Raw genomic sequence first — 24,193 nt, forward strand, 5'->3', positions numbered from 1 at the left:
GACAATGTATTGATTTTTCAGACAGTCTGAGCAATGATTTTTGAAAGATCGTTTGGTAAACGTGAAAGAATAGATAGATCTGTGTTATCCATCATGACAACACAGCCTTAGGACAGTGTTTTTAATCCATGGTTCACAGATTCCCGGAGTCCATAAAAGGTGACTGTGCAGTTTTAGGGTAACTTAATTTGATACAAAACTGGGCATTGACGGACTTCAGACTTTTTGTAGGGACAGTCCAACTTGTGTAGTTTAGAGAGATGATCTAAAAATGACCCGACAGAAACACATTAATTTCCAGCCAGGCTAATTGGCTGGACAATCTGACATATTTGTGTGAACACTGGAGCCGGCCCGTGAGATGGACAGGTGCACACACTTGGGAGAGAAGGGCTGGAAGGAGAAGAATGAGGCACATGGGATCACAACAGCCTAGACTGAAAACATCTATTGCAGTTGAGCAACACTGTAACAGCAAGGTCATGAGGGCCACAAGGCATTTAGCATTTCCAAGGCAGGATGGGGGGGGCTTTACCGCTGCCAGACTGTTTGAGGTCCACAAATCAAAAGCAGCCATGGAACTCTGAGAGGAAGGTATGATTTCTGATACTTCGTAATCACCTCTTCTTGGCTTGACATTGAAAAAACTTGTAATTGGAATGATTTAGTGTAGCTGTGAAAGCAGAAAGGAGAAGAGGAGTTAATTAAAAAATATATTAAAAAACTCATAATGTATATTTTTAAGTCAGGAAAACTCAAATAACTTTTTCTCTGATGCCTAAGGCTAGGATGATAAGTTTCAAGCTATAACCAGTCTGCATGGTATTGAGTTTCAATAATAGATGTTCTCCAGGGGGATGTTAGCCTGACGTGTAAACTAGAGAATGAAAATCTGAGTAGCTACTCCATATGGCAAATGCTCAAAGTGCCTTCCTTGTGCTGGGCAGCCAACTTGTTTGGGGTTTTTGTGTGCAGTGCTGTCCAATATGAATAAGGGCCTGTTCCCAGGGAGCCCACAGAAAACCAAAGCAGTGAAGCCCTGCTGAAGTACAAACCCTCCTCTTTTAATGTGTCACCTGCTGATGTGACAGGGCTTGAACTTCAGCCCTTGAAGTCACAAAGCATCAGCCCCAACTTCTTGAGCTAAAGCGCTGTTGAGAGCCTCACTGTGAGTCAACAGAGCCTGCCCCTCTGTAAATTCCAAGAAACAGGTAAGTGTTTGGCCACCCTCATCCCTCTTCATGTTCTGTTTCTGTTCCACCATTGCCAGTGTCAGTCAAAAGTGAGCCAGTAGAGAAGCAACTAGAAAAAATAAACATGACTGAGCACTGCACCTTGACTGTGGGCTAGGGGAAGATCTGTCCTCAGACTGAAAGGCAGATGAGTCATTCTTTAAAAACATTTAGAGAATATTTGCCAAACTTCCTGAACATTAAAAAGGAAATCTGGCTACTTCTTTGGGCACTTGAGCTGACCCTCCCCCCCTCCCCTTTTTTTTTTTCAGTTGGAGAGGACTTCTGTGCCCATAGTGATAATTTTTTATCTATCCATTTGTCCATTCATCCAGCCAAGAATGGAAGTTGGAAATGAGAAAAATATTAATAACTGTATTTTATTTATCAAATTGTTGATGTTTTTGGACAATCATGTGGCGACACAGACTAGCTTTGGCTGGGACAGTTCTCTTCTGCTGTGTCCATCTCCCAAGTTTAACATGAGGTGTGATGAGTGTTACCTGTCTCCTCAGGGTACACTTGAGCATTCTTTGTACATCAGGGATAGAGGATCTCTCTTTTATCTTCTGAATATAATATAATATAATATGCAACATTTGTATAATTGAAGAAATTAGTAATTGATAACAGCTGAAGTTAGATCAAATAGCATTTTGGGTCTACAACATAGTGTTCTTTTAAAAGTTCAAAGAGAAAATGTTCCAATTTGTCATCCAACTAGAGAAATAATGGTAATTATTCTTTTAACTTTCACTGGGACTTATATCATGCTACATGAGCTCTGCATACAAAAGAGGGTTAATTTATGCACCAGTCTGAGTTGCTTTGTGATAAAATCCCAATGCAACACAAAACTATGATTTTTTTTTGTTGTTGTTGTGGTTGTTGCTGTTGTTTACAGGTATTTTTTACTTTGGAAGGTTCATGTTTAATGAATTTAGGGTCATCTTATAACAAAGGGGAATTAGTGGTTGTGGCAACGCCCACATATAGATTTATCGCTTCATGTTATACCCAGCTGAATCACTGGGAAAGAGAGCTTTGGGGGAAGCTGCTGCTGAAATATTTAAGATGTTTTTTATTAAAATTTTCTGGGAGGTAATAGAGACATTGTTAAAACCTCTTTGAACTTAACCCATTCTTTAAAGCAGCTAGTTAGTCACAGGAGGTAAGAGGTGGGAATAAAGGAAGTTGCACTTCACACCAAAACACAGGGGCCAGCTGCACCAGTTGATGTCACTGGCTTGAGACTGGGCTCAAACTTTTCATAACGAGGGATAGGAAATATGCCAGGCCACAGATGGAAAAGAAAATGGTCCACAGATTTAATGGGAAACCTCTTTCCTTTCTCCTTTCCAGCAAAGAGAAAAGGCTAAACTATAAAGTCCTTAGCAGGGCCCTAAAAATATTCTTTTTCTTTCCTTTCTTTTAAGTATTTTCATTAGACTAGTGGAATTTTATTCTTTCTTTTCCTTTTTCATTTTCTCCCTCATTGTCTTTTTTTTTCCTGTGTGTGCCTCAAGGCATTTACTTGTCATCCATCATTAGGTTTGTCTTAAAAGCTGCTGTCTGTGAGCATGCACTGCATCAGCAGTGTTCAGACAAAAGTGGAGAAAGGTTTGGCTGGCATTGCTTTGACATGTTCAAAGTGAGCTACTCCATCATTCTGGGGATGCAAGGGGTAGGGGGGAGCAGAGAATGGGAAGGCAAAGCAGGAAGTTCTTCCTGATGTTGTATTGCTAGGAAGAAATATGCTGTGAAAGAATCTGTTCTTCTGCTTTCCAGCCTGGAATGGTGAAGAAAGGCTTTTTTTTGTGTGTGCAAGAGAGTGTAAATATTGGTTTAGTTAAAAAAAAAAAAAAAAAAAAAAAAAAAAAAAAAAAGCACAAAAAAGTGCTCTTTTCAGAGAATTCAAATTGCCTTAATTAGCAAAAAGATTCATACAGCAGGGCTTGGGTTATTTAAAAGGCACTGTGATGAATCAGTCTCTCATGCTGGCCCTATTTTTAGTTTTATTTTGATAGCTTTTCTTTAAATCTTGTAGTTTTCCTTAAAAAAAAAAAAAAAAAAAGGAGGGGGAGGAGCGAAGAACTGGAGCAGGTTTGAATTTCAGGTCATCACTTATCAAATGTCCCTCTGAGTCAGTTTTGTTGAGGTCACCATCTAGGAAGTGCCCTCCAACCCTCTTGTGGCAAGAGGAGATGAGCTGGCTCAGGACCCTGCAGAAATGAGTCCTCCTGGACTGAAATGGAACAGCAAAGGCCAACTGATCTGTGTGCAGTGTGACTGGGCAGCCCAGCATCCCTAAAACACACTCCTTTCCAAAGAGTCCTTCCCACAGCAGCATTTCTCTCCCGTGCTGTGCCTCCCTGGCTGAGTGTGCTTGAACAGTCAGATCCTGTTCCCAGCTGGGAACACACAGGAGTGAACTGTGCTCATTGAAAACAGAGGTTTTCAAGAATTAGCAAGACCTTTCTGCATGCTGAGCTGCTGTCATAACCAGCTGGTTTGTCACTGTCACCTTTTCCCTTCCACTGCATATATATAAATATAATATTAGGTGATATATTTTATAGCTGAAGATTTCAGGAACCTGTAGAAACAGAATTTCACCTTGAGAAACAAGACATTAAAAATTTGCTTGTTTGTAATCAATAAAGGTAGATGGGTTGTTAAAAAAATAGAAGTAAAACCAGACAAAAATAATCCATGCAAATTAAACTGTATCACCTTTCTTGCCAGAACTGCTTCCATGGTCCTTAATATCTGACATTTTAAAACCAAACTTGAAATTCATTCTCAAAATTGTCACGCAAGTCATATACATTTTACAGTTTATTTATTTATTTTTACTCCATGTGAGATTGGTATCACTGTACATCTACCTAGTAATTTACATGTATTTTATTTGAGTAGATTTTGATGTCTGTTATGATGAAAATGTCAATGTTCTAATGATTAAATTGATTTTTTCCCCCTCCCCTTTTCCAGAAACAGCATAGCTGCCTCAGCAGTGTGTGCCTTCAATCTGAGTGCCATTACTCAGGCATTTAATGGCCCCTTCCGCTACCAAGAAAACCCAAGATCAGCCTGGCTGCCAACGTTAAACCCCATCCCCAATTTCCAGGTACTGCTGTTGCCCTGCAGTTTGCTGCAGTCCCTTTGATGTTCTGTCACTTCAGTGGGTTGATTTTTTTTTTTTTTTTTTACCTGACTCATTTTTCCAGGTAGACCTACAGTACAGATAAATTATATTTCTCCATATTTATGAGTGTTTTAATCTGTGGAACTCCTTGCCACAGAATTCATGGCAAAAATTGAATGGCTTAAGGAATAATAAGAATGTTCTGGGGTTTTTATAATAATGAATGATTTAAATCTCTGTTGCACTTGTCACTGACACATATGCTCTGAGGATGTGATTCTCACAAGAGGACATAAGGCATGTCCCTACTAGAACTGGGAAGGACTGAAAGCTGAAGCTGGACAAAGTCAAACTAGAATGGAGACAATCTATATTTTTTAAACAAGAAAGGTAATTAACCACTGTGACTCTGCAAGGAAGTGATGAATTTTCCATCACTTGATAGGGCCCCTAAGGCTACCAGTGCTTCAGTGAAAGATGAATGACTTTCTAACACATGGTAGCTCAGCCAGAAGCTATGGACATGTTGCCACAGTAACTGGTGAAAGGGGACACATGAGAATTGTCACAGGGGTTCCTTCTCTTTTTAAAAACCTTTGAGTTTATGAATGAGCAACTTTCCAGGATTATCAGTTATAGCAATTTTGAGAATTATAAACCAGCTTCAGTTGCCTTTTCAGCAGATCCAGTCAGTGTGAGGCAGAGTATGACAGCCCTGACAACCCTGAGTCTTCTGGAGCATGAGCCCATTCTACAGCTCAGCTCCTTCCCAGCAGGGGAATCCTGGGGAGGATGGACTTGTCTTCATGTCCTTGCTTCCCCATGGCAAATCCTTTCAGCCCGATTTTCTGAATCTGGCTCTCCTTTATTATGGCAAATGTGCTGAGGCTGCCTGCAAGTGCCATCTGCCTTCAAACTGGTGTGTCAAAGACCTTCCAAAAAGAACTCTACAGTCGCCTGAAATCACAGCAAGAGCAGATGGGAGACAGGTCTCTGCTGCAGGCAGGGACAGCCTTGTCTTCCTGCTGAGGAACCTGATTTCTTCTCCTAAATTCCCTCTTGGCACCTGACTGAAGGCTCCTGCCCATACGAGGTGGGACAGGCTTGGCCTCTTGATCACCCTCTCAGCTTGGTGCACTCAAAACCAAGAAACAAAGCCCTGCTGAAGGTTCAGCCATGCCAAACATAGCCAGTTTTTTGTTGGTGTTCTTGGTTTTGGTTTTGGGTTTTTTTTTTTTAATTTATTTAAAAGGAATATTAAGGCAAGCTGAGAATCAAGAACTTTCTGTCCCTTGCTAGGCTAACCCAGAAGGAATAGTAAAGGACTTTGGAAGGCATTTCCATGTAGAGAAAAGTATCAGATAAAATGTGGAGTGTAAAGATTGCAGCGGCAAGATGAAAGAAAAGGGTCGAAGGAAAATAAGGAAAGGAAAAAGAGGTATGTGGTAGACAAAAGGAAGATTGCAAGAAGAGATTAAGATGTTTTTCAAGTACAGAAGGAACAAGAGGTCAGTGAGGAGCCTTAAGGAGATGACAAGGGTAATTTAGTGACAGAAGAGGCAGATATTGCAAAAACATTAAATTAATTTTTGTGCCTCAGTGTTCACAAAGAAAGATGAGGGAAGCATGCCAGAATTTTTTTCTTGCAGAGAGGAAGGAGAAATACTGAAGGATGCAGAGGACCAGGACAGTACAGATAATCAGGAAATTAGAACAAAACAACATTAAACCAAATCAGAGGGATGCTGCGTCAGCACATGAGCTGCCAATAGACCAAAAGAATTATCTGTGACTTGCTGAGAACAGGAAACAAAACCAACAATGACATTCCTCCACTGGGACTCCTTTTAGGTGATGCTCTAAAAGGGAAAATGAATGGGGAGAAAAGTATCCAAAGAAAGACAGTGGTGTGAACCAGAAGGAGCATAGGATACAACAAAAGAGAGAGATCTAAGAACTCTTTAGAATGTGAGATGAGTCATGAACTAAAAAAATACCATTGCAATAGAAAAAAGCATTAAAACTCACCTGAGGACACATAAAAAACCCACTGATGTTTCCTTAGTCCGGCTATTGAGGAAGATGTTCAAATTGATTAGAAAGTGACCATGTTCATAGGTTGTGAGAATTAACATAACTGTTCTCCTAGTTCACACAACTTCTAGATTATTGTAAAGCTTAGTACACCAGCCATTGGAATCCATATTTACTGTGTGAATGTGTGTTAAATCCTTGACAACTCATTTAGCACGTAGTAGGAGAAGGGCTGTGTGGTGCACCCAGGAATGGCAGCGATACCACCAAGAGTTGCTGTGATGTGTATGAAGAGTGTGCACATGGGAAATTTGTACACTGCAGCTCAACTGCTGTAAATCAGCATCATCATTCTCAGTATTCTGTCTTTTCTTCAAGGAAAGCCTGAACACGTGGATTCAAAATGAAGAAAAAGAAATGTGTGGGATTTTATTTCTAGTGAAATTGCTCAGGTGTGAGTTTCATTTAGTGACTAGTGAAGTTGTTCACAGACTGAGTATAGGACTTGGCAGGATTCAGTTGTACCACTGTCTTCCACGGTCTTGGGTACATAAATAACCAGTCACCCTGCTGCCTTTTGGAGTGATACATTTTCTGCCCTCCATGCATGATGTTGTGGGGAGGAGTGAGATCCAGCCCCAGCAATTGACATGGACCAAAACAACTAGCACTGGCTTTTGAAAATACTGAGTTCTAGAAATTAATCTAAGATGGAAACTCGGGCCTTAAAATGCATTATCCACCTGGTAGGATTTACGCTGTTTAAAAGACACAAGATGAGCTCTTTTTCTCCCCGGTTCTTGCTGTACAAGGGAATTGAGTCCTGTTTCAGTGCCTCCCTGGGTGCTGGAGGATGGGTAGTCATGGCTTGGTCTGCCATTTGCTGTCAGGCGAGAAGGGTATGGGGGGGGAGCTTGTCGTTAATCTGCCTTGCTTCAGATGGCAGAAGGGGAAGCTCATCCCTTGTCCAGAGGGGAGCACATCAAAGAAAAGCAATGTGGCAAGTTTGATTCTTTGATGGAAAACCAGTCCATTTTTAGGTTTTTTAAACTCCAGGTTTTGTTAGACTGAGATGCTAGGTAGTGTCCGAAGATTGTCTGAAATGTTTCAAGGATTTATCACCACAAAAACTTTCTCTCCACTACCTTTAAATATTTCTACAGCTTGTTTTATTTCTTTCTTTTTCTCCATGGTTTGTTGAAGGCTTTTGCCCTTCTGCTGTACTGGTTGAGGGTATCACAAGGGAATGAAACTCCACATTGCTGGTTAGTAGACCCCCCAGGAGAAAAGTTTCCACAGAGTGGGCTACAGGCCAAATCCAGGCTAAAGACCTATGATCAGGCTACATGCCTGATCCTGGGACCTTCATACAGACCCACCTCCCCAGGAAATCAACAGGACATGAGTTTCCATGCTGGGCTGGGTAGAAGATACACTTTCTGAAATTCATCTTCTGTATTTAGTGTGGGACACTGAATGATGACAGCCCTAATGAGAACCTGACAGAGAGAGTCCTGCAGGACGCACAGCGCCTGTTCCTGATGAATGACGTGGTGCAGCCAGTGACTGTGGATCCCTATGTGACTCAGGACAGCATTCGATTTTCCAAACTGGTGGTTGACATTGTTCAGGGGAAGGATACTCTCTACCATGTCATGTATATTGGAACAGGTAAGAGTGTGAGGGCTTCAAACAGTTCTCCTGCTTGCTTGTAGACCTAGCAGCCCTGGGAGCCCAGTTGTGAAGTCCTTACACAGTTGTCATTCAATATGATTTTGGTACAAAACCACATGGAAGTTGTTTGCCTGAGTAAATTAAAAGCAGGATGGAGGACTTGAGGCAGAGTCCCAAGTAATCAGACTATAAATCTCCATTGTGTTTAAAAAGAACAATAACATTTTTCTCCCTCTTATAAAAACATTTTTCAACTAATCAGGCTAATAAATAACAGTGGGGAAGAGCAGAGGTGGCTGGAATGCTCATGTGGTTTCATGCATGTCAGTTCCCTCTCAGTGCTATGACAGACCTGTCTCTGAATAAGCAGTAATAATGCATAACCTGCAGGCTTGCCCAGGGATTTAATTGTGTCTTTCTTTGCACTTTCATGGTCCTATTGGTGTATGGCTCTCAGTGCTTTTGGGAATAGGCATGCACTGAAGGTTAAGGCAGATAGGGAAGCTGAGTGCTTGTTTTGTGGGAGCATAGCAAGCCAGTTTGACTTCCAACCAGTAATTAGCAGAACATGTTGCCTCTTCTGAAAAGCACAGGTATATTGGATAAGTGAAAATGCTGAAGAAGGACAAAGTGTTATAAATGGTTGTCTTAGCCCATAGTAATACTAATGATAGAGGTTAAATTAAACAGTTTGATTAATCAGAGCATATGGCCAGCCTCATGGGTATAATGTTGTTATCCTCTACAGCAGAAGCTTTGACTTTAGAATAAGATGGATTGCTTCCATAAGTGTTCATTTAATCTCACATCTGAATGCAGAGTCATTGCCTTATTCTCATGTTTAGGAGAAGGGACCTTCAGGACTCTGTCATAATTTATCTAACTTTTACCACCACTTATTTCAAAAGTGATCATCTTGCTTTATTATTTATATGTTGTAGCAACACGCCCAGTATGGGAACTCCATAAACATTGATTATGATGAGAAGATTGTACTTAAATGGAAATACAACATGGTTCTGCCAATATGATATCTTGATATTTAAAGTGAGGAGTCCAAGCTACAAAGCCTTACAGAAAGTTGGAATACTTCCTGCCTTGTATCATTAGTGTGGAAAGATCCATTGCCATAACCTTAACTACTTACTCATGTTTGCCCTGGTTAGTGGTGGCTGAAGAGTAAGATCTACTGAAAATGTTTAAACCTGTGAAATTCTTCAGTAGAGGCAGCCCTGAGCACAAACTCAGTCCTGAGACTGAGCCCAAACTTCAGTCTTGTTCCACATGTAAGTGGAAGGGAAACTTCACATGGTGGCCAACCCCAACATTATAAATTGCTGAGCTCTGGCACCAGTGCAGAAGTTACTGGAACAGAAAGATTAAGTTTCATGAACCATCCAGCTGACAGACCTCTTGGGGGTTTCAATGAAAAGTGGTGTGCATTAATCTCCCACAGCTTAGCAGATCTTTAAATTGTTTAGGTAAGAGCTCTCTGAGCACAAACACGTATGTTTCTGTGTATGTACTCCTCATGCCATAACAATCCCTTGTCAAGCTGGCTTCTTCCAGGAAGAGAATCAATTAGGTCTGTGACCCATGCAGTCATTATGGAGGCCTCAGAGATTTCCAGCAGGGCTGCTGCATCTCTTGTCATTTGTCATGACATCAAATCACACTGATCTGCTCCATAAACCAATAGAAATACAGACTCAAGGCACCAGAAATGATTCTTGCCATCCTGGGTCACCTTGCTCTGTAACTCTCTGGTAACGGGACCAGACTCCTCTGCCTCAGTGCTCCTACTGGGAAAAACTGCCAGGTACTCACTGTCCAGATGGTTCTCATCTTTCTGAATTCCCATTTAAGTACATTCTCAGGTGGTCTCTGCTGAGGATGGTAATGATGTAGCTGGAGCTCTCTACCATGGGCAGCAGGTGACCCAGAACTAGGTTAAACCAGCTCTGTAAAGATGACATTAGTATTTCCCTCTTTAGGCAGGTATGAAATGAAGTCACTGCCTCCAAGATTTACTTGTGCCTTGTTTCTTGTTCTATTAGAGTATGGCACCATCTTGAAGGCCCTTTCTACCACTAACAGGAGTCTGAGGAGTTGTTATTTAGAGGAAATGCAGATCCTCCCTGATGGACAACAGGAAGCAATCAAGAGTCTCCAAATCCTACACAGTGACAGGTCACTCTTTGTGGGTCTAAATAATGGAGTGCTAAAGATTCCTTTGGAGAGATGCTCCATGTACAGAACAGAAGGGTAAGTAAATTTACAGCTCTAATATATTCCTGCTGGAGTGCATCTCTTGACAGATACATGCATAACCGGAGCAATGAGGATAAGCAATTTATTTTTTTTTGGAAAATGTTAATTAGTCCTCTTCAGAAATTAATCATATGTTTACCAAGTAAGGGTTTACAATATTTACTTCTGGTTTTGTTTTTTTGTTTTTTGGGTTTTTTTTTAAACATCCTATTATAGTGTTGCTTTTATTAAGTCCATGTGTTTTCCTGGTGGTTCTTATTGGCAGTATGGCTGAGGGTTTTTGAATTTGGGTTGCAGCCAGCCTTTCCTTGCTTATCGGAGTGATCACCTCTCAAACACAGGATTAGGCAGGGCTGGGCTGTGTGGCTACTTGTTATTGCTTTTGGAAATCAATAGTTCATCTCAACTATGTGTGACACCTCTTACACCTGGACAAATTCTGTGCCTTGATTGTACCTTATAAAGGGAGTAGGAAAAATGACTTTTTCTAATTGTCTGCCTTGGCTCCAGAGCAGTCTTCCACACAGGACTGTAGAAGGTTTTTGCATGCAAATAGTGCCTCTCCATTTAAGCAGGTGAAAGTGTGATAGCAGCTGTTTGAAACAGATGCTCAAATAATCTCACTGGGTGCTGTGGGCATTTACTTGTTTACATCTCTTGAAAATACTTTTCCTTCTCCTCTCAAGCTTCAGCCTTGCTTCTCTCTGTGAGAGTTTTGTGTGAAACTGATGTCCTCTGTGCTAGACAGGAGGAAGGATTTTGTTAGCAACATTTAAACAGATTCCCTCTTCCATGGCCTACTGCAAGATGTCCCTGTTCTCCTGCCAAAAAAACTGATATAGAAAATGTCACCATAACTTTATTTTCAACAAGTAGAGTTTATCTATCAGCTTGTCTAAATGCACGTGTCTAAAACAGACGGACAAAAAAGTGTTTCGTAAGAGAAAACCACAACTGGAAAATGCCATCCTGTCCTCAGCCCTTAAAAGCAGAGATTTTGAAGGGTAGAACATAACAGCTGTCCTTTTCAGGCTGTCCTGTAGTCTCAGTCGGAGAATATTTATGTGTGTATACATATATGTGATCCAGTTTCAAGAGAAATGGTTCTTCCTTTCCTTTCCTAATCTTGAGTTCAGCTTTCCAGTAATTTATAGATGCTGTCCTATTTTCAGCCTGCCCAAGTACTTTGTATGACACTTCCATTAAAATTCAAATGTTGGAGGTTTGCTGAATTGCCTTGAAATGGGGCAAGCAAGAGAAAAGAAGTGACTGGAGAGCAGACAGGTGGGTTATCTCACAGGACCACCATATTTAGGTCCTGGAGGCTGCAGAGCAGCTTTGTATAAGCTTATCCCAGCAAAACAAAAACCTGTCCTCACAGAGGTCCCTTGCCTGCTGGTGACCAAAAGCAGTCTCAGTTTTATGCACTGTATGACACTGAGTCCTGGCTGAAATTACTGGGAAGTTTGTGTACCAGTGCTGTTTTTGGTTTTATTTTTTTTTTTTTTTTGTTTGTTTGTTTGTTTTTTTTTTTCCTAAAACAAACTCCCTGGAGGCAATTTTGAGAGAAATGAGAAAACAGACTAGTTCTTCAGGGTTGGAGACTCAAATTTTGCCTTCAGTGACTAGTTTCATGATAGAAATCAGCCTAACTCAGCCACTGGGCAATAGCAAGGTACATGAGATAGGGTCTCCTGATGGCATGGTGGGGTGTGATGTGGGAGGCTAGAATTTGCTGAATTTGGGTGCTGACCATTTAGTGTTCTTATATACGTTGCAAACCATCCTTTGCCCTGTTGGTGAGTCTTGTGGAAGGATTGTGCATTTGGAAAAAGGAAGAAAAAAATAAGCAAATGTAGGAAAGCCAAGAAATTCCATCATTTATTTATTTGAGAGAATGTTTGCAATATTATTATTACATGTTAGACTGAGATGTGGTGGGTTTTTTTGTTTTTGGGTCTGGTTTTTTGTGTGGGTTGTTTTTTTTTGTTGTTGTTGTTGTTGTTTGTTTGGGGGGTTTTTTTGGTTTTTTTTTGTTTGTTTTTTGTTTGTTTTTGTTTTTTTTTTTTTTGTCTAGAAATTTTCAACTGCAATTTTTTCAGCTGCAAGTATTGGAACCCTTCCTCCCCTTAGCATCCTGGCTATGTAGGTGATAAGTCAATTTGACCTTCTTTGTATTTCTTTCAATCCTGAACAGTATCAAGAAGGATATTTTAATTTCCTCCAGTGCATTCCACCTGGCACTTTTCCTGGGCTGTGATTTATTGCTTATTGTTGTGTCTATATTTAATACATGCCAATATTCAGCCACTATGGGAAGAAGGGCTCCCGCTCCTACAACACTCCCTGCTTACTTTTTTGTTGTGCTCTGACTTCGTGACTGGCCTCCTTGAAAAGCTCTGGTTTCAGCAGCTTTTATAATGTAATTGTTTTGGTGGGGCGGCTCTGGAAGCTTTGAGGTGATGGAGAGAATTTGTGCCTCCCAGGCAGGAATACCACATTGTTTGTTGTAGGCTCTGCCTTCTCTTATCATGAAACTTTTCAGCCTTTTAGACCCTGGGGGCTGATGTGGGTTTATGATTGCTGATACAGAGCTGTTGCCTTCAATCTGCCTTCCTCCTCCTCCTCCTCCTCCTCCCTGGGTCAGGCAACCGTATCGAGAGAAAATGGACCCTAGCATTGATCCCGGCCAGTGATCTTTGCTGCTCTGCTGCTTTAAAACCTCGGGGCTTGCTACCGAGGCTCAGAATTGGGGCAGAGGAAAAACAGCAGCAAACGGAAGAGGTGGAAAGGGATAAGGATTTCTGCCATCTCCTTTACTGTTTGTTTATTGACACGGCACCAATTTAATCTCTTAAATGGTGACCAGTAACTCAGCCCCATGTCTTGATGTAGTGGGTGTCTGAGCAGTGTTTTGTGCGTGCCCACTGACCCATCTCAGTCTGTCTTTTCAGAACAGCCACTCTCAGCAACAGGGCAAGGGGAAGACATCTGTAATGTCAGCTGCCCAAATTACAGGCTGGACTTGGCTGAAGGGACCTTCCCTTGTGCCTGTGTGTTCCTGGTGTTTATCTTTCCTGCTCTCTTGAGTGCTGCCGTTCCCCACTCACTGGAGACTCTTAGGAAGATGTCCAACATGAGCAAAACCTACAAGCACTTGAATATGCAGAATGTTTTGAAGGTTGCTTTGCTGGGTGGTAGTTTGGCTGTGCTTGCTGCTGAATTTTGCATGGCTTTGAAATCTTTGTAATTTCCCTGCAATTTTCAAATGAGCTTCAATTTTTTTTACTTCAAGTTGCCCCCAAGCTTTGGTGAGGAATATTTGAAGAACCAGTACTGCAACCTTATCACTGACACCACTATATCTTTAGAATGTGCCTGAACAAAATCCCAAATCTGAATTTCAGAGCTGAGGACCTCAGATCTGCAGCGTTTTTTTTCAGGTGGGATGTATCTGTAAGGCGTAGTTTAGTAATTTTTTCAAAGGCTGAGGTGCAGTTATGCATTTTTAGAATTGCAATCAGACAGATAGGAAAATGAAGCTGGTTGTTACAAGGAGTAGTTTATGATCTCTTTCTGTTGACTCTTTGCACCATCAGAACCATGGGCCTCTGAGCACATGGAAACCCTGAGGTGGGCCAAGGATTTTGATTGCACATTTAAATGAGGAAAAGAAAATGTTTGGAAATAAGACCAGACAGTCTCTTGAATACCCACCCCTTCTCCTCTCCCTGTCCTGAACAGTTTATTTTAATGCACTTTATTTTGATATTCATTCCTTCTTCTTTCTCCTTCCATAATTTTTTTCTGCATAAAACTTGCAGTTAACATGATGCAGGTTGTAGCCTTGGATGTACAGTGTGGTTCTGGGGATAGTTTGGCTTGCCTGTGCTCTCCCTGCCATGCTGTGGGCATCTCCCAGGTTGTGTCAGTGCTACCTCAGGTTATCTTCATGCCAGTGTGGAACCTCCTGTTTCCAGAGCCAGGTCCTATTGCACGCAGCTATGACATGCTCTTACCTGAACCCTTGCCTGCTTTTTGACCTGATTGCAGGAATTTGCTCTTGAGTGATGATGAGGTTTTGCCCTCTTACTTGGCCTAAATTCTTCTGAACATCCCCTCCAGCTATGGTACTTAATGCAAAGCTGGCAGAAATGACTCAGCTGACAAGGACTCTTATTTGCTGACATGATATCTGTGAGAGAAGCATGGCACACCTCTAAATAGCTCTGGGCCAGTGATCAGACAAACTAAGTACATATAGGTGAGTAACTCCTGAAATGGCTCCAGGGAGTTTTTGGAAGAAAAAGGTCAGCAGCTACACTAAAGAAGCAGAGAGTTTTCTGCCCTCTGTCTCTCTCCAAAGTGGAACTGTAGCTCCAAGCACAATCACTGTACCACCTCCACCTTTGAGGGGTTTGAGATATCACATGGAGGATTGCTTTGGAGTTTAATGTTATGTTTGGTTTTTTTTGGGTTTTTTTTTTTTTTGTTTTTTTTTTTGGGTTTTTTTGGTTTTTTTTTGTTTTTTTTTTTAAGCCTTATATGATGCAAAATCCTCTGTAACAAAGGAGTGAAGCACTTAAATGTAGGATTCTAAAACCTGAATTACAGGATTACCATATTTCAGGACTAAAGCTATTGGGGAATTTGTTTGGAGAAATAATATAGTCTGGGAAGAGGAATAAAAATTTTCCTGTTTGGGGGAAGGATTTAATTGAATACAGGCTGGAAATCCTCTGATTTCTTCATCAGAATGATGATAGTTCCTTGAAGGACAAACAATGAACTATTGTTGGGTAGCAAGAAAAATGTTTAAAAAGGTAGGGGAGAGAACAACAGGGACACTTGTTCAGTGGAGCCCAGCATCCAGCAGATCACTGAGGTGACACTGACAGCCAGATTGTTCATCAAAGTTCTTGAAAATCCAACACCTTTTTCTTAGCTAAAGCTGTTGAAAATCTGGCCCGGATTTTGTTTTGAAGATCTTCTGCCTGAGAGTATAAAAAAATATTCAGCACATTGAATATCCATTTAAAAATAGAGGCAAAAGGAAAGGTAACAGACTATAAAAATGTTGTGATAAAGCTTAATCATTAATTTCCATCTGTTCTGGCTGATATGGCCTCTCCACAATTAAGGGAATTAGCTAATTATTGTATCACCAATAATGCTGAAAAGCTTTGGAAGACTTCATAGGCAGAAAGGAGAGTGCTCAGCCCAATGTTTTGTCATCCACAGTATCCAATAATACATCAGAATAAATCACTAAACATCTGGTTTGACATTCTGGTTGCATTTAAGAAAATAGCGAGACTCCCACTGACAGAGAATGAAGACATCAAACAGAACCATGATCACTAAAGCTCTTGGAAAGAATGAAGTTTGTAGATGAAATGGATCTGTGTTCTTTAAATAGAAGTACAAAATTATAGCATTTTCTCTATCCTGACAACATATTTGCATCTGCTGTAGCAGGCAATTACTCCCATTTTCTTTAATGTAGCTGTTTATATATGTAAAGTTAAGTGCATCCATTCTATTTGCAGGATATAACACAATACAACAGATATGGACCTCTAAGGTTTGAAGGGATGGTAAGGTCTAAGGAACGTGGCTTTCAGAATAGCAGTCAAAGAGCTTCACTTGAATGGTCTGGGAAAGGGATGTGTCTGAAATTGGAAATAAAAAGCAGACAAGGATAAGCAGTGAGGTAGTGAGCTGGGGCATGTTTCCTGTAAGATGCCAGAGAGATTGGTTTTCAGTTTCATCTTATTTGACATTATCTTTAATGGCATGGAAGAAAGAAAATAGCATACTTTGTAGATGGCATTTAAGTATGAAGGAATCACAAATAACAGTGAGGAGAGAAATGCAGTGCAGGGCCAGCAGGGAAAGCAGCAAGAGGCTGAGTTTGAGGAATAAGCCTGTGCTGAGATTTCTGATGCATGTGTTGCTGAAAAAGAGACGGTATACAAAATAGGAAGGGGCTGATTCATCTTACAGTTCTTCTCATTTCCATTAAATTCTCAAACCAATGGCTTGTAATATATTAATTTTAAGCAACCTGTATACTTTTAGGCTCCCACTTTTAGTTCTGAAGTGTGGAAATAACCCTGAGTGAACTGAAGGGGAATTTAGCAGAAGCTGGAGTCCAGAGTAATACAATTGCTGAATCAGACAAAGGTCACTTCAGAAGAAGCAAAACAAAATCAGCTGATTTCAGGACTCACTTCCTTTTGTCTCCTTCCTATCATGACTAGGTTGCCAATTCATTTTGGGTTTGCCAGGAGGGAGGACACAGGTTGAACATGCCAGGGATTTTGTTTGCTCCCTATTTTTAAAGCATCCTGCCAACAGGACTTAGGAACAATTGAGTGTATGGATCCTTTTACCTCTAGGAGGTTGGCTGTAGGCCAGCTCAGATCAATGCCGTCTAAAAGTCATTACCATCTGATGCCTGCTAGGTGGGCTGTGTGAAATTACTTTCAACACAGTGGCAACTGACAGGAAAGCATGTCGTTTTCTTGGAATATGTTATGTTAGGATGACATCAATGCTATTGTTATACAAACAAGATTAATAACTAAAGCTACCAGCAAGCCCCAGGGCAGATATCCATTGCATCTGTCAATTCTTGCCATTTGCTACTATTATGTCATAAGATTTGTATTCTAGGCAATGGTCACATTCAGTAACGTGGCTCCTGACGAAAGGGTCTGCAGTCTTACTGCTGCTGTGGCAGGTTTTCTTCTTGTCTCAAGCTTCAGGCAGAATTTGCAGGGTAAAACACAAATGTGTCCAATGTTAATACTGAATTAATATGTTGCTACAGATGCATCATTAACTTTTTATCAGGAGATGTGCTGTTTTACCTGTTTGGGGAAGAGAAAGTATCTGGAGTCAGAGGAAATTGGGTTTTGCTGGTTCAAGTTTAAAATTGAAGTACATATAAATACATAAAATATGTATGGGTTATAGAAAAATGTAATATTGTACAGTCTGGTATCTTCTATCAAAATACCAAGTATTGTAGTGCTATGGGAACACTTCAGTCTGCAAGAGATAAAGCTGGATTTCAAGAATATCCATTTACTTAAGTGATGTTCTCTTGTTAAAAAGAGGAATGAACATTGTTTGATGGTGTTATTATAATTACATGGGAAGAGGCACTGGAGAATATGTAGCAGGACCATTTTGCCCCTTATACAGTGTTAAAATATCCCTGCATTAGAAAGGAGATGTGTTTGATCCTCAGGCTGTAATGGATGGTCTAATATTTATTTGACTTTCCCAAGATACATTAATCTACAAAGGCTCTATCCAGTTTAATCTGCATCTTGTTGAGCAGAAAATAATTACCCAGATCTTAACAAAATCCAACTTTCACAAGGAGCTGCTTGAATATGGATTGCTTTGTGCAGCCTAGGTGACAACTGTAGGCTATTTTCAGGTTTCTTTATCATCGTTCACACTGCTTTCTAAGTTTTCTGCCTTTGCATTTTTCTTTCCCATCCTAAGTTCCCATTTTAGTGTAACTTGTGTTCTTAAATCAGCAGCGTCTTGCAGAGGCTACATAAAGCACTGTCTGCGTCTCATGCAGTGGATTTGCTCTTGCCTAAGCCACCCTTTGCCTGTCTCCACCCACACCACCAAACTACAGCAATTTGCACACAGGGGTTTCGGATCTGCAGCCACAGAGCAGAAGCACAGGAGCAGAGCACGTCTCAGTGTGACAGCTGCCTCCAGACACTGACTGACACAGGGCAGACAGGGAGTAACACTTGAGTGCACTGATCTGCCCAAGCTGCCTTTCCAAAAGGATGCCTGGTCCCCTCTGCCTCTTCCCATATGGCAGCCCTGGAGAGCATGTTTTCTTAAGGCTCAAAAGCCTGCTGAGGCTTGGAAACGGTGGTGCTCTGCACCCCCGACAAACATGGCCTGCATTCAGGAATTCCTTCTGGCTATTCCTTTCATTAGGACTTCAATAGTATCTGAGTTTTCTTGTGGATGAATGATCCTGTCACTGGTAGTCAGAGACCCTCTGTACTTTTGTTTTTATTAGAGGTCAGTTTTGCTTGGCACAGTGACAAGAGTTTCTAAAAGTGTTCGTGAAGGAATACTCCTTTTTATTTTTTTACTAATCTGCTTTACTAATGTAAACATAAATCCAGATTTAATCAGAGATGGCATTAATCTTCATGTTTGAATAAATGGAATGTTGTTTTATTTCACAGCTTTAAAAATAAAAATAAATTCCTATCCAATAAAGAAGTCACTGTTGCTAGAAGATGATGGAATGGGATGTCAGAAAGTAAGAAATTGAATAGTTGTGTAGCTTGTGCGAGGCCATAATCTATAAACCTCAATCGATTAAAGTGATATTGAAAATGGTAGGCCAGAAGGTGAACTCTAGCAAGAGTTTCCCTGATGTAGAAAAGAGAATGAGATGAAACTGCCTGAAAATCCTCTGTCTGTGCACTGGGTTTTTTTTAATAAATAACGTGTTTGACTTATAAATGGACTTCAGTTTTGGAGGTTGCTTTACACCGTGGCTTTAATTTATGCGTTCAAAACAAATCATGTGCAGAGCAGCAATCACTGATGCTAAGCATGTGTGGGTGATAAATGACACAGACACATTTCAGCTTCTCTGCCTCTGCATCCAGTATCACATGCCAAAATACCAAACCTCGTCTGTCCAGATTAACATCAATTGCACCCCTCACAGTGGTGGTACCTGTGAGCTGCAGTATGCTCTTCCCAAACAGGGCCCTGCTCCACAAATAGTCCTGTGAATTCCTTATGTAGTATGTGACTACTGGTCTTGAGGAAAGGGCAGTAACATCTGGCATGGAATATGTTATATTCACCGACTGAGAAATGAGGCTGCTACTAGACCAACATCTGACTAAAGCAGCTCAGTTCCACTTGGCTTCTGTTCTCATGGGGAAAGATAATGAATTTGTACAGGTCACTAACTCATTTCTGCAGTTTGAATTTTTAAAGGTATCAAACTTAGAGGGATTGTTAGAATGTCTGGTGCTTTTTTTCCCTTTATAATCTTATTTTCTTAAACCACAATCATCCTTTTGATTCTTGTTCTTCTATTTTCATGCCATCTGGCTTTAGGGAAGACGAAGACAGAGGTCCACTCAATAGCTAGTCCCCTTGCACGGGCTATTGAGGTTGTCAGAAATAATGATTCAGTTGGCTGGAAGCTAATATGGTTATTTGTTTCATTCATCCCCTCTGCAGGTTGCTAGTAATGGATGGGACAGTAAGCTAACCTTGTCAGGAGATGCCTGTCTGCCAAACACAGCCTCATGCTTACAACCAACTCAGCTACAACCCCTTTATTGCTAGCAAAGGGCTGTTCCCTCACAGGTAACCATTCCAAGAGTGCAACAAATCAGTGCAGAATTGGAATTCTGAAGTCTAATTCCCCAAAAGAGCAAGGGGCACTCCTGTGCTGCCCGTGCTCCTGAGATGCTGAGCATGGATGAAGCTTGCTCAGTGCCTTGCAGGATCAGAGTTATAAATGTTTGCACTGCATCAGTGGATGTGCCTCTGATGGACTGACTGGTGTTGTCCATGGAGTCTAAAGAGCCAGGTACAGAGACAGTTCTTGTGTCTCCCTGCAAACGGGACCTTCATTGCAAGTTTCAAGCTCATGAGCGAAAACACAGATCTCCTGGTGCAGTGATGGTTTTGTGAGCAAACAGTTTGGGAAGGAACTTCTCAGCCTTTGGGTCTAGAGTCCTGCCTCTGCACATCACCATGTCCTGCCATTCCATTCCTGTTTGCTATTAGTCATAAAAAAGGAGTGATAAAAAGTTAAATTAAAGAGAGGAGATGAAAACTGGGAGAGTAAGCACAACCTGGCAGATGAAAGGAGCAGAGTTGTTAGTTGTGAACATTTTGAATGAGTTTTGTGGCTCTTGGTAAAAAATGGCATTTTTATATGTCTTCTGTCTGGTAGTAAGAATGGGAAGAAGCTATAGTAATTCTTCCTTTCCTTTGGTCTGTCTAAGCCTAACCTCTTGGGTCTGGTTCCATTGATTTGATGATTCATTTTCAGTCTAAAGTTTTAACTTTCAAGGAAAAATGACCAAAAGATGAGGTTGTCTAGACCCAGAGCAAATTAAAGTGGGAATTAAATACTTTTTAAATACAGATATTTAAGCTTTAATGAAGATTCTGAAAGAAGATGTCATTCAGGACATTACAAAAAAATGGATCTTGGGCAGCATCAGCATACTGGAAGCACAAGCCTTTTTACAGTACCTACCATTAGTGAAGGCTCAGCACACTGGGTATCAAAGACCATATAAAAACTCTTTTGAGTCATAGGTAAGAGTTTCCATTGACTTTAGTGGGCTGTGGATAGTGTCCCTCTTGCAGAGCCTTAATCCTTGCCTTTATCCCAGATCACTGCTGTAGAAATGATTGCAACAGCCAACAACAGGGAGGCTTATAGCTCCCAAACAGCAGGCAGCAGGTGAGCTCTTACCAGCAAGATCTTATTTTCATGCAAATGACCTTTGTAAATGAGAATGAGGAACTAGAGGAAAAAAACCACTATGAATAGGGGACACAAATGGAATTGTTTTTCAATTGAACTTTTCAGTGTATGCCTTTATGCCTCACACAAGGCATTTATTGTGAGGCAATGAATTAAAATGAATCACTATTGATAGTAATGCCCTATCAAAATAAATCCAACCTCTTAGATATCTTAGATATCTGTCAGGACCCACCCCGTCCTCACTGAATGTGAGGACTTGGTCAGAGGGAAGCAGGGCATGGGCCATGTGGTGTCATCATCATCTTACTTTCACAAGCATCCCACTTTGTAGGATTTCATTAACTAAGTCATTAGCAGTAAGAGAGTCAGTGTTAACCTGCTATGCTCAGGTAGTCTTCTGGGATAATGGGTTCCCTCTACCCCTGGGAATTGTGGTGGGAGACAACAGAATAGTGTCTCATTAGTTCCTTGAGTCATTCCCAGCCTGCTGCTGAGGAGATTTAAGTGAAATGTCCCCTTTATGTACAATATAAAACCTGGGCAACTGAGCCAGTGGCAGAAATCCTATTGCCTTTGAAACACAAGAATTTCATTGTTGTATGTAAACTCCTTATATCTTATTTCACAGTATTTACATACTGCCCAGCAAGACTGCAGGCCCTGTGGCCTCCGTGAGATTTTTCAGCAGTATCATAATACAAAGTAATATTTACATGTAAACATTTCAATTTATTTTGTGTTACGAGCACAGGGAAATACTGTGATATCTTTGCATTTTCCACACCATGGTGCCTGATTTACTAAGAATGACAGTGTACTTCTGAAACATTTTGATTTGGGTATGCACGTGTGCTTGCATATATTTGTCTTTTGGTATATATTTGCTGATGTGGTTTTATCTTTTAATGACATAAACAGGGAAAAATATATTCTAAAGATACTGTAAGGATATAAATGAGGCTGGCTTTTGAAGTGTTCACTGGAATTATTTGCCAGAAATGTCATTTTCTCGCGTTATGTACATTGTAATGCTTTTCCTGCTTAAAAAAAAGGAAAAAATGGGCTAAAATTTTGTGTAAGTAAATATGTTTCTCCTCACCCCTAAGTGTATCACTGTCAGCTGATATAACAGGTTTCTCACCAGAGTTGAGGCAGATGAGTGTGCTCTGAGTCCTGAAGGGAGGCAGACAGCATAGCTATTTTGTTTTTAGATTTCAAATGGTTTTGAGGGCTTGCCATGAGATGAGAAGTCCTGGGCTGTGATGGTTGCTAAATTACAGAGCGTGTGTTCTGACAGCCCGGCAGAGCCCGGGCTGGGTAGGAACTCCTTACACCCAGCATGCAGTGTGCAAGGCTGGCTGCAGCTCCAAGACAACAGGGGCTGTGCCAGGCATTTCCCAGAGTCCATCCCCAGGGCCTGCCATGTCAGCATTTCCCAGTGCCCATCCCCAGGGCCTGCCATGCCAGCATTTCCCAGTGCCCACCCCCAGGGCCTGCCATGCCAGTGTTTCTCAGTGCCCATCCCCAGTGCCCCTGGCAGGATTTCCCAGTGCCCATCCCCAGGGCCTGCCATGCCAGTGTTTCTCAGTGCCCATCCCCAGTGCCCCTGGCAGCCATGCAGTCGGTTGCTGATGGCCCGTCAGCTGGGGGTCACAGCAGTGGCAGGGGAGCGTGGGCTGTGATTCAGTGAGTGCTCTGTGAGGGATCCAGAGCTGGTTGCTCCCAGCCAAGAGCAGCCCATTAGCTCCATGACATACATTATGGCAGTGCCAGCAGTGGTCAGTGCCTAGCTGGGCTATGCTGCAGCCTGCGGAGTGGCTGAGGGCTGCAGCACATAACATATGGAGATTATTTCCTGAATTTATGCAGCACATGTTTTCCTATAAATTAAATTCAGAGAAAATGTGTATCATAATAGGGTGATGCTCACAACAGCCTTCCCCGTTATGAATTACAATGACCTCTCTCAACTCGCTGGGTGCCCAGTGAAATGGCTTCATGCAATTGGAAACAATAGTGTATGTGGTGTCAGGGTCTGAAAGCCTGACCAAAAGGCTCTCTGAAGAAAAGCATGGCCTTCCCCCCCACCCCCCTCTCCACTGCTTCTCTTTTTCTACCTTTTAGAAACTGTCCAGTTTCCTCCTGAGGTGCCAAGGGTCTGCTCTGTACTGAACTGGGCGCTGCCCTTGCTGAGGGGCTGCTGCAAGCAAAGGCAGCTCTGGATGTGGCAGCAGCCCCACTTCATGGGTGAGGGTGGTGCAGGTTGCCAAAACAGCAGGACAGGGGTCTTTAGCCAAAGTAATGAGCAAAGCAGCACATGTCTCTTCTCTGTCCTTGGACTGAGGATCCCAAGTCATTTTCTGGGTAAATATTTGATGTTCTGTTGCCTGGGGCTGGGGTAAAATCATCTTTGCCTTTTCCTTGGTTGTGCTGAAGCAACTGAAGGAAAAATACAGAAGAGACAGTCATTGTAACTACCTTTCTAAAGCATGAAAAAGAAGTTTTGTTCCGTACAACTTTGTGTGTGAAATCTTTAGCAGAGGAAATGCAGGAGCGTAGCAAACTGGAAACATCATTAACATATAAATGTGTCTGTGTATATATATATATATAAAGCAATGGGTACCAGACATCAAAGCAATCTGGGGTTTGCTTTGGGACAAATCACTGTGGAGTCAGTACAGACTAATAGAGTGTTCTCAGCTGTGTGTGAGGGACTTGCTTTTTCATTTGCAGCTGATTACAGGCTAATAGGATTTCAAAGATTTCTTGGAGGGAACAGTTCACATCTCATTGCATTTGTGGGGGGGTTTGATGTTTCATTAATCATACTGATACTTTGCCTTAGAATACATTTTATTACTCTCCTGTTTAGCTTCTGGAACTGAATCTTTCCCCTCGGTCCCTTGCTGTCTAATTGGCAGTTTTCAAGTCATTTGAGATTTTTTGAAAGATCTTATCAGCCTTTTGTGTGATAGATGAGAATGGATCATAGGGATTAAAAATAGTGTTGTGACTTGTTTTAGGTTTAGTCCTCTCTTTGTCTTTACGTGCATGATGTGGCTTGTACCTCTATATTTTCTTAATGAAAATTAGCAATTTGAAAGCAACTCATGGGAACAATCAATACAGCTGAATTTTATTAGTACAGACTACTTCTGTGACTGATCTTCACTGTTTAGTGGCAGTAATAGCCCTAGATATTTTTGTTTAGCAGCTCACATGTTGGGAACACACACTTAGCCTGTAAATATGGATTCAGAAGGAAAATGAATACAGCAGTGTTCAAAGCAGCCAAAAGCTTAG

The 24,193-nt window shown here is 41.4% G+C and overlaps 1 protein-coding gene across 1 annotated transcript in view; it reads left to right on the forward strand.

Annotated features, from left to right (window-relative positions):
* The window catches only part of SEMA5B (semaphorin 5B), a 128,295-nt gene that overhangs the window by 66,194 nt on the left and 37,908 nt on the right, over positions 1-24,193 (forward strand). The window contains exons 8-10 of the mRNA XM_041473521.1: positions 4,227-4,362; positions 7,878-8,085; positions 10,146-10,353. Of these exons, the coding sequence (XP_041329455.1) occupies positions 4,227-4,362; positions 7,878-8,085; positions 10,146-10,353 (552 nt within the window). The remainder of the gene's footprint in view (positions 1-4,226; positions 4,363-7,877; positions 8,086-10,145; positions 10,354-24,193) is intronic.

Source organism: Pyrgilauda ruficollis, unplaced genomic scaffold (assembly GCF_017590135.1).
Source record: "Pyrgilauda ruficollis isolate IOZ18807 unplaced genomic scaffold, ASM1759013v1 scaffold3, whole genome shotgun sequence".
Classification (NCBI taxonomy): domain Eukaryota; kingdom Metazoa; phylum Chordata; class Aves; order Passeriformes; family Passeridae; genus Pyrgilauda; species Pyrgilauda ruficollis.